The sequence below is a fragment of the Helianthus annuus genome, chromosome 6 (assembly GCF_002127325.2).
Source record: "Helianthus annuus cultivar XRQ/B chromosome 6, HanXRQr2.0-SUNRISE, whole genome shotgun sequence".
Lineage (NCBI taxonomy): Eukaryota > Viridiplantae > Streptophyta > Magnoliopsida > Asterales > Asteraceae > Helianthus > Helianthus annuus.
The window spans coordinates 31,543,739-31,554,249 of NC_035438.2; the positions used below are offsets into that span (position 1 = coordinate 31,543,739).

Genomic DNA, 10,511 nt, shown 5'->3' on the forward strand with positions numbered 1-10,511 from the left:
ACCTCCACCTCTATCTCCATAGCCACTGTCACCACTCCCCACCACCACCGCCACCATCACATTCACCTCCACCTCCACAACCGCTGTCACCACTCCCCCCACCACCGCCGCCATCACCTTCACCTCCGGTTCCGGCGGTCTTTGGGTGCGTTTTCCGGTGAGGTAGAAAGGCGGGAAAGTGCCCTAATTTGCTTCAGAGTAGAAAGGAGGAGGGTTGATACCGTTCTTTTCTAGAGCCGATATCACGTCATCCGTCTGTGTTTCTCCATCCCTTTTACCAAACTCAGAGGTGATTGATTTAAGCCCCTCACAAAGTCATAGTTTGTTAACTAGGTCAAACATATAAATTTCAAAGGTCAGAGGCCTTGACCAATAAACAACTAACGGACTTGGTATGCATTGAACGGCAAATTTTTTTTATTAAATCTGATAATAAAGAGCCGATATAGTTTTTAATTGATTCTTTCTTATTCACTATATATAACCTGTAAGAAAGGCACCATTCTACCCGTTTCCTCCTCATTCAAAATCACTCCCTCCTCTGTTGTCATTGCCGCCGCTGCAACCTTTTCCGGCGAGCCGCCGTTGTAATCTGTGCACCGATTTTAGGTAAGAAAGCCACCATCCTACTCGTTTTCATTTTCCATTCAAAAGCCCTAAGGTTTTATTCGTTAATTGTGATCATATAACTCAAATTTGACGTGAAACATGATGCTCAAATTAGGGTTCATATTTGAGGAAGATGATGACTGAAACTAGGTTTATGTATATAACATATAATAATAATTATATTTTGTTTCCATTTATTAAAAAAATGAAATTACAAAAATGCCCTCATGTGCCTTGCACATGATCAGATTTAACAAAAAAAATAACTGGGTTTGCCTTAAAGGACATAACGTGCAAGATTTTGAAACATTAAGAACAAAACTCATCAATTTTAAAGGTAAAGGACAGCGCCTGAAATTTGGGACAAACATAAATGACAAAACTTGTAATTTACTCAAAAATAAATAAAAAGGTGGTATGTGAGTGGTTCCCACATCAATGACCCCAACCACTGTTCCCATTAACATAATTAACAGGTTAACAAATTCACAATTCCACTCCCATTCACGGTAGCCATAAACTATCCTACGTGACATCGTTTGCTTTTCTTGGAGGTCCTGGGTTCAAACCTAGGTAAGGGGTGATTTTAATACTAACTTGATGAATTAACATACTAACTACTAACACGGTTAACGACATCCTAACCACATGCGGTTAAAAAAAAATATAGGTTTTTTTCCTTTTTCTTCACTCCCCTTCCTTATTCATCGGTTACAGAACTCTTCGATCATAATCACTCTCATTCATGACTCTGGTGACTGGTTCACTATGGTAGGGTTTTAGAGGGACAGCAGTGGTCGACTGGTCGTCTCTTCCTCAACGCTTTCCCCAATTTCCCTCAAAACATACGTCTCTCTCTCTAGTGTATGTGTGTGTGTTTCTGCATGTAAAATGGGGACACCATCGTTAAGACTCCGTCTGGTGTTCGAAGATCGTTCGATTCTCAGCAAAACACAGCGATCGGACGGCATGAACCACAGCTGGCTTCTCCTCAAATCGCAACAACACCCAACAATCTCCGATATCTGCTCACATCTTCTCCGCATTTTCAAACTCCATCGCTCTTGCCCTAATGGGATCCTCCTCTCTGTAACTCTCTTTTTCCCTTTTTCTATGTTTCTTTTCAAATATATGTCATAAACCCTAAATTTATTTAACATGTTTTTTTTTTTAAAATTCCATATGCTAATTTTGCTTACATCTTTTATATATACTTTTTTTAACATTATTTGTTTTACATTTACCTTGGAATGTACTAAACTAAATAGTAACGGCATTTGATGTTGTTATCCCCATAATTTTGATTTTTAACTTCATTGTTTTGAAATGCTAATTGTTCTCTATGTGTTTCTTGTTTTACTAGCAAAGCTTTAGAATTTATGTAAATCTTGAAGTTTAAATCAACCCATTTTACTTTGAAAACAAAGTTAAAACCTTTTCTATTACAATTTACAAGTGTAAGTGCTATATAATCATATGATTCATTTTTTTTTACTCTTTAGTCCCAAAATGATTTATTTGTAGTGTATTTGGGTTGTTCTTTTTGTTTTTGGTTAACATGTATGCAAGGGATTTCTTGGATGCTTGTGGTTGTAAATTTTTGTACTTTACTATAGCAAAACAGGCAACAAATATGTAAACAAAGATAATAACTTTACCTGTATTGGTCATGTTTCTGTTACTCTACCGTATGTTGGTTGTGTTTCTGTTACTCTACCGTATGTTGCTCATTTGGGTATTTTGTTTGATCTTATTTAGTATGTTACCGATCTTGTAGCTATTGGAATGACATATTATAGGTAACAGATATTCAAGAAAGGATGATAACTCTCGCCAAACTGGTCGAGTTTCTGTTACATAACCATATGTTGTTCGTTTGTTTATTTTATTTGATCTTATTTACTTCCTTACCATTATTGTAGCTATTGGGGAAGATCCATTTATTGTTATTTGCAATTAAGTGTTGAGTTGACGCGGAAAGTTACCATACTCTCCTCACATCTGGATGTTTTTTGCGGTGCAGATGGAGGGATTTACATTGCCACCTTTTGAGTCAACTGAAATCTTGAAAGACAAGGAGATTATTTGGTCAGTTTAACTTTCCGTTTCATATTAACCATAATACGTTACTATCTACTTAACAAGCATGCGTTTTCTGTTGTTTAGTGTGAAAAAGAAAGGCGGCACGACACCTGACGCAGGTAATTTGATCGATGAAGATGAAGATGACGTGTCGGAACCAGGAGATGACGGTTTGCTACTTTTAGAAAATAATAAATCCGTTAAGGCTGGAGAAGACCAAAGTACATCTGTCGAGTTTGATGAAGAACAGTCACACGATGAAGAGTTACCCGAAGAAGCAGTTTCCAAAAAAAGAAAAGCCTCCACAAATCTTCCGAACTCGAAGTAAGACGTATTTTGTGTACCCTCATATTGGTATAAATATTTATTACTTGTTTTTTTTTTGTGTCTGTTTTTGTTTTTGCTTTTTGAATCACAGAAAAAAGAGATTACGTGTGGGGGTGTCGGATGACGATGAAGATGAGGTTGAAACAGAGGAAACTGAAAACGTTGACGACGATGCATCTCGTCCCATGAAGATCAGTAGTAAGAAGGGGACTGATATAAAAGCTGCAACAAGTAACAAAAAAGTTAAATCTCCTTCCGTTGCAAAACGGTAATAATAATATTATTATCATATGTATGCACGTATCCATTTTCTGGTAATTTAATCCATGGTTTACAGGAGTGAAGATCTTCAAGAGAATGCTAAAGAAGTCAATCAAGCATCTGATGCTCCTGTGGCTAAAAAGGTTTGTAATAATGATTGATGCGCGGCATGATTTATAAATGGCGACAACAATTATTTTACCTTTTATACGTTTCTATAGAATTTGTGGTTGATATAAATCATGTCCTTTTTGACATTAAACATCATAATATCAGCTCCCTAGTAGAAGCGCTAGACGGAAAAAGGCTAAAAGACAATGGATGCGAGAACTTGCTAAAATAGGAAAAAAGAAGGTATTACTTCGTTAAAACTTGTGAAAGAATATCCGTAAATGTTGAAAGTTATATATACACATTTCTTGTCATTTGTAAATTGCAGCCGCAAGCAAATTCAAAGCCTGAAGTAAATAAACGTAAGAACGAAGAGGCTAATGGTCAGCCAAAGGGACTAGTAAGTAAATAATCGTGTACCAGAAAATTCCCGTATCTCTTAAGTATTACGTTTATCGATAATTCTTTTTCATTTGCACTTTGCAGCTATACTGGAAACAGGCTTCTGAACAGCCTGTGCAGAATGGGGATGTGGGTCCCGTTGTAACCCGGCCCGGGCACATTCGGTTTGAAACACCCGCCAGAGGTATATGCTATATAGTTTAAATGTTTTCTTTCAAATTTTAACAATGTATATGTACGATATTGTTATTTATGTATAATGTTACCACATACTTTATAAAGTACATGGATGGCCCTGTGGATTTCCAAATTTTAGATTTGGTCCCTAGTTTTCCAAAGGTACACGAATAGTCCCTATGGTTTGGACTTTGTGACGCATTTAGTCCCCAGTTTTTTCCAAAGGTACATGGATGGTCCCTGTGGTTTGTACTTTGTAACGCATTTAGTCCCTAACTTGGACATGCTAAAACCTTTAGATTTGTTGGTTGTGGACTAAATGTGTTACAAAGTGCAAACCACAGGGATCATCTGTGTACTTTTGGGAAGCTAGGGATCAAAAGCAAAATTTTGGTAAACCACAGGGACCATCCATGTACTTTACTCTAATTTATAAACTCGAGATCCATTTTTATTTATAACTTTTTAGATCAGTCGCACCTATTCTTGTATTTTGCGGTATCTCGGGATCGGGTTACCGGTGCCGTTGCACAGTGCTAAAGTTCATCTCTGTTTCATGCAGATCGAGCTGCAAAACAGACTGGAGTATTCAGTGTATGTCTCCCAAAGTTAATAATATTTTCGTACTTTATACGATAACATGGCTATTCATATGTTTCTCACGTTCACGGGTTTTCAATTTCATCTCCATGCATGTAAAGTAACACAACTGCATCGTGTATGCACCAGTGTGTCATCATATATAGCAACATGTCATATATTTAGCTAATTTCACTTGTGTTTTTTGGCTTTTATACGTTTCCATACCATGAGTTCTTGAGTTGTGCTCCAGGAAACTTGTAAGCGGAATAGTGGTAGTAGCAGCAAGAGAAAAGGTCAAAAATGGAGTAGAGAAAAGTTCAAAAAGGACGAGGCTAAAATAAGAAATAAAGAATTATTCAAAATGTTGTTTAAAGATTCGCAAGTACCTGTAATTGACATTAACGACTTTGACAAGCTTCCTCCTTGCTCCGAACCAAAGGTCAAACATGTGTTTCAATGTGTTATTTGTGTTTTGTCATTTGTTTATCCTTTATTAAACCCTAGTTCATCTTAGCCAATATTTCGTTTGATTCACAGGAAGGTGATGTGATTGCATATCGTCTGCTCGAGTTAAACTCTTCGTGGATCCCCGAGTATTCATCGTTCCGGGTAACTTTCTTCTCAGAAAAAAATAGACGTAGCGGTGGGGACCCATTTACTTATGAACAAGATTTGCCTTGTTTTTGTTTTTTAATCTCAAAATGGGTCAAATAAAAAGTTGCGCTAAACGGGGATCAGGTTAAATAGACAGAAAGTTTCCCAAAGTCTTGTAATGCGTACAACCTCCTAAATTGTTTTATTCAAATGTATAGATTATTATCGTAATAGTGATGTAAAAAGTGTGTTTACATTTCAGGCTGGAAGGATATCTTATTATGATGCCAAGGACATTGTCTTGATCCCCGTGCCAGAATATCCTATCGTTACGGAACAGATTAATGATAACGGGCCCAACGATCCTCTTTACGGAGAAGATGGTAGTTTAGAGGTAGTTATTAGTTAAACCTTTCAGCATTGACTAGTCAAATGCGTTAAAACTGTGGATTATTAATTTATTACAAACATCTATTTTTGTGCAGATAAATTATTCAGCCCTTGTTGATGTTCGCAACATCATGCAACATGATCCAGATGCCATGGAAATAGTCAATATTGGTACTAGTCAAAGTCAAACTCCCCCAAGCAAGGTTGCTGCAAAAAATTTGGTGTTTAACGTTAATGACAACAACATAGATGTGACAAAAGTCAACAATCCAGGTATATTGACTTTCTAATTTTCTATCACTATATATATATATATATATATATATAGCTATTCGTATTCTCACAATCATATTGATGTTTGGTAGGAGAAGAAGTGAGTCCATGGGACCGTTTCAGCTCTAAGATCACAGAAACGCCCAAGCCAAATGGCCCAAATCATTCTGGGCTGAACCCATCTTCATACAGTGGGCCTGGCCCAAGTACAAGTACGGTTCCAGATGCTGATAAACCAGAGTCGTCCGGGGTGAAAGAAGGGCAAAAAGGTAATTCTTCTGATCCATGGTCAGCTGCTAGTAAGCCTGATCGTGTTCAAGAGAATAACGCCAGCTGGTCAGATGCAAAGCAGAAGGCCCCCACCGAGAACAATTGTGAGAATGGAAGTTCATGGGGAAGACCATGGTCTGCGTTTGTCGTCTCTAGGGCTAGTTCGGTCATTCAACCAGACAAAGAAAATGACTGGCACGCAGGGAGTTCTCGTGGCAGTGGGAAACCATGGTCACGTGGGGCTCCGAGAGGTCGAGGACGTGGTCAAAACCGTGGCCGTGGCCGTGGTCGAGGGCAAAATGGGTAATTTGACATGAATGAAAGGGTTGGTTTTTTAGCCTGTGTTTCAAGATGTGGAAGCTAAGGCAAATTTTGCGGTATGCAACCCGGTGTCCGCTATTATAAACTTGCACCCTAACCCTAGAATATATATGTTTGTATAAAGATTGTTTTCTTTTCCAGTATGTGGTGGAGTAAACTATCTATCTGCTAACTCCTTTGATTTTCTGAGTGTTTAATGAGCTAATCTCTTATATTAAACTAGAAGAAACTGTTTGTTATATAATTGGGTGACATCAGAAAGTACATTTTTAGAGCTTAGAAACTGTACAGGATCTCACATAATGGGAAAAAAAAATTAAACCATAATAATAATAATAATTATATGATGTCACATTTGATCTTTCACTACAGTGTTCTGGAATGAGAAACAATGAAGATGCTTCCATAGTTGCTCTGGTTCTTCCCCTTCTTTAACTATCTGTGTATTAGATAAAAGAAATACTTCGTAATATGGTTTAAGAATAGACAAAAATGTTGCTTATACAGTTATACGCGTCCGTTATTACCTTAATAATTGAGCTTGTTTCCAGACCTTCGTTGAGTAGAAAATCACGACCAACCGATTGCCAGTTGATATCGTCATCCCCTTTGATACCCGAGAAATCATGGCCTACCCAGATGTACAAAACATCTGTTACATAAGTTACATATGCGCCTTTGGACTCGGGGATTCCCATACTACCCTTCTCGACTTTCTCCATGGTAGGCCATTGATAAAGAGCGAAGTCAGGGTCATTTTGGTCATTGTTCCGGGCCTGGTTATCCTGTTCGTCGTTATCATCAAAATATTGCAGGGTCTGGTCATCTATAGAAAACGACCAGGTTCTGGCTAGAGTTTTCTGGGTCTCACTGCCCCCATCGATAGATGGCGTAATGTTTCCTAATTCGGTGTTTAGATTAGCATTAGGATCTGAGGTTTCTAATACCGATAAATCAGACCAATTAGACGATGTGGGTGAAAATGAGAATGAATTTGAGCAATCAGATGTTGTAGGTGAGATCGACGGTGATGAATTACCAAACTTTCTTGAATCATCAACAAGAAAAGACGAAAATGAATCCGACGACATACATTCATCGTCATTGTCATCGTCTTTGTTTTTTACCCAGTTTTGATCGGAAGAAATAGAATCTAGTGATTCTACTTCTTTAGATGATGTAATCAAATCCTTCATTACTCCAGTGGCAAACTTCCTTCTCAATATTTCCCACCCGCTTCGCCTAGCTGGCAAACACGTCTCGGACACATTTCCCGAGATTGACAACGGTGGGACCACCCCGCTATTCACCGCCTTATCGAAAACCTCAAAATCTATGTCGTAGTCAACAACCTTCCTTTGACCAACAATACCTCTAGTTACCATGTTATGTTCTCGATCTTGATCGTTCCCAAGTGCATTCCAGAATTCGCTCAATTCTTCCCCTTCTTTAATTGTCAAAGCGGGCCCGTTTGCTTTCTCGTATCTAATAACCTGTGACGCTGCTAATCTTGCACTTTCATACATTAATGCATCGCATTTCTTCCCAACCCAAACATAAATCGCTGAAGGAAGATTAACAATAAACGCACCACGAGAATCCAGAGCCATTGCATTAGGCCGAGCCAATAGTTTAGGCACAAGGTGAAGCGGTGCATAAGACGAGTGTGGTGCGATCCGATACATTCTCAAAACAGAATTCGGGCTCACGGGCAAGGCGTGGACCCGTTTTTGACACTGTAGAAGCTGGCTCGCAAACCCCATGTTGGGGTTGGTTACCCCTCGGGCCGCTTTGACTTGTTGAAATGCGGTTTCAAAGCTCTGACCATCTCTCCACATAATGTAAGCTATGACCAAAGATGTTGACCTCGACACGCCTTGACAACAGTGCACGAAAACCCGTCTGTTTTGCTCACGGACATCCTCAAAGTAATCGAAAACATCGTATAGGATGGAAGTAATATCCTCCGACGGGATGTCTTGAAGCCAAAGTGTTTTGTACACCAAGTCCTTTTTAAAATACTCATGACACACGAACCCGACACAGTTTAAAACATGTGTGATCCCATTTAGGCGAAGAACATCACGATTCTTCGCGACTGCATCGCTTCCAAGAAACACATGGTCTATGATCCTCGAACACTCTTTATCGAAAAATGCGAGTTTATCTTTCTTGAACTCAAATTCTCTAGGGGGCTTCCCTAGTTTTTTGTTTAAGTTCAATGGCAAAGCTGGTGGTTTAAGTCTAGCACCGGGTGTAGCGGCCGCGATATTTGGCCAAACACCGAGATCGTCAGAGCCCGCCCTCGGCCACTCCTCGACTCTGGGCCGAGAAACAGATAGTGGCTGAAGAGGGGGCAAAGACGCTCTCGCCTTGCCAGCAGCCCATGAAACCGACCGCGAATATATTCTTCGATTGTCTCCTGCGGCTGGCGGCTGCGGCTGTGGCAGTGGTTGTGGATTGTCTTCTTCTTCTTCTCCCAACATCTTTGAATTATTGGTTTTGGAACTAAAATAATGAGAATTTGATTACATACCCATGTGAGGTTGCTAGAAGAAGAATGAGAAACTCTATAAAAGTAGGTGATAATAAAAGATTGAATAACATAAGGAAGGAAGATGTTGGCCATTTTTGACCGGTAAACTAAGAACCAGTCAAAGTGCAAGCGTCATCGTGGAATATCTGTTGCTATATGTATAGTGACTGACTACTATGCTTGACTTTATTCGTTGCTGCTACAGAGTTCTGTTAAATAACGGTTTTATTTATATTTTATTTCATTTTTTTTTTTCAAATGGATTAAATTTTCTTTTGAATGTCCAACAAAGTCCAGGTACCCGCTACACTTATAGGCAAAAGGCTACTCACGCACGTGATCGCAAACAACGTTGATGACCTGGGTTGTCATCAATTCCAGAGGAAACCCACCGTCCGAAGAAAGCCCACACTGTGGTAAAATCTCTGGCTCGCGCATGACATTTTGTCACGAGCGAGACACCAACCAGCGACCTTCCCTAAAGAAAGTCAACGGGTACCACTAGAGCAATGCCGTTTTGTTCACATGGATTAAATTAGCTACTTATGTTTTTATAAATATTCAATAAATTAAATTAACTCATTTTTATTTTGGTTAAAAAGTTATAATTCAATAAAAATGTATAAAAATCAAGAGACATAAATATCCAAATACAAATACAAAACCAATTCTAAATAGAGCTGAGATAATTAATGCCTAAATATATTTTAAGTTTTAACAAATACAAGTTGTGTTAGTTTAAGGGGAATTATTTAAATCACCTTTTAACCGTAATTGATTTTAGTAGAATTGATTAGTTTATATAGTGGGTTGCTTTTAGTGTTTTGGCATGAGTGTTTGTCTACATGCAACTAGAAACAAATTATTGATTCACATTTTTTATTGGTTTGTTACAACCAATATTCTAGGTCTAATATAGCACTACCGAACACTTGCCTTTCCAAACCTACTAATGTATTATGTATGTTTTGAATTTAGAAAAAAGCCCGTAACTACCATTTTTATTACACGTCAAAACAATTTGGGCCCCTTTTTTGCCTAATTGTTTTTGGATTTTTATAAAGGATTGATGTGAAACTATAATTCTTTTGTCATGCTAGGGCCAACCAACACGTTTTATTTGTAGTTAAGTTTTCAAATTTTATGGCGAATTTAATCTATTAGTTTTAAATTATGATCCTGATTGACGCGTTTCACGTTGGTAGATTGAATTTGACGCGTTTTTATGTTAGTAGATCGAATTTGTCACTTTTACGCTCAGACGATCATGGTTTTATTCTTGATTTTCTCCAACTTTTAGAAGACCAAAGATTATTTTGTAATAATTACGCTTACTTTTTGTTAATATCCAAGAGTCTCGTTATTTTTTTTGAACGGCAAAGAGACTCGTTATTTTATTGGTTATGTATAACTTTAATTTTTTATGCATTAAAAAAACTTTAAACTGAAAAAAATAAAATAAAACAATAAACATGCTTTCTGTGTTGGCTTGCCTCGTGTTCAAATAAACATCGACACAGGCCTGATGATTGCAATTAGAGATGAGCATAATAACCGGTTCCAAACTCGAATCCGT

General features: G+C 38.1%; 2 protein-coding genes across 2 annotated transcripts; one reads left to right on the forward strand and one right to left on the reverse strand.

The window, feature by feature from the left end:
* The first annotated feature begins 1,311 nt into the window (after nucleotides 1-1,311).
* Nucleotides 1,312-6,624, forward strand: LOC110889690 (coilin). The gene is made up of 14 exons (XM_022137254.2): nucleotides 1,312-1,698; nucleotides 2,633-2,697; nucleotides 2,776-3,015; nucleotides 3,110-3,286; nucleotides 3,356-3,422; nucleotides 3,556-3,633; nucleotides 3,719-3,790; nucleotides 3,877-3,976; nucleotides 4,532-4,563; nucleotides 4,802-4,990; nucleotides 5,089-5,160; nucleotides 5,408-5,539; nucleotides 5,631-5,808; nucleotides 5,901-6,624. Exons 1-14 carry the CDS (start codon nucleotides 1,501-1,503, stop codon nucleotides 6,383-6,385), a joined length of 2,085 nt encoding a protein of 694 aa, XP_021992946.1. The 5' UTR covers nucleotides 1,312-1,500; the 3' UTR covers nucleotides 6,386-6,624.
* Nucleotides 6,614-8,998, reverse strand: LOC110889691 (protein-tyrosine-phosphatase MKP1). Its single transcript, XM_022137255.2, has 2 exons — nucleotides 6,927-8,998; nucleotides 6,614-6,838 (listed from the first exon to the last, which is right to left on the reverse strand). Exons 1-2 carry the CDS (start codon nucleotides 8,883-8,885, stop codon nucleotides 6,749-6,751), a joined length of 2,049 nt encoding a protein of 682 aa, XP_021992947.1. The 5' UTR covers nucleotides 8,886-8,998; the 3' UTR covers nucleotides 6,614-6,748.
* Nucleotides 8,999-10,511: the final 1,513 nt, after the last annotated feature.

Excerpts from the sequence above, each read along its gene's own strand:
- LOC110889690 (XM_022137254.2), top strand. The coding sequence starts at position 1,501 with ATGGGGACACCATCGTTAAGACTCCGTCTGGTGTTCGAAGATCGTTCG. Across the intron at positions 2,698-2,775 it reads AAAGACAAGGAGATTATTTG|TGTGAAAAAGAAAGGCGGCA; the intron begins GTCAGTTTAACT and ends TCTGTTGTTTAG. Across the intron at positions 3,791-3,876 it reads ATGGTCAGCCAAAGGGACTA|CTATACTGGAAACAGGCTTC; the intron begins GTAAGTAAATAA and ends TGCACTTTGCAG.
- LOC110889691 (XM_022137255.2), bottom strand. The coding sequence starts at position 8,885 with ATGTTGGGAGAAGAAGAAGAAGACAATCCACAACCACTGCCACAGCCG. Across the intron at positions 6,839-6,926 it reads AAACAAGCTCAATTATTAAG|ATAGTTAAAGAAGGGGAAGA; the intron begins GTAATAACGGAC and ends TCTAATACACAG.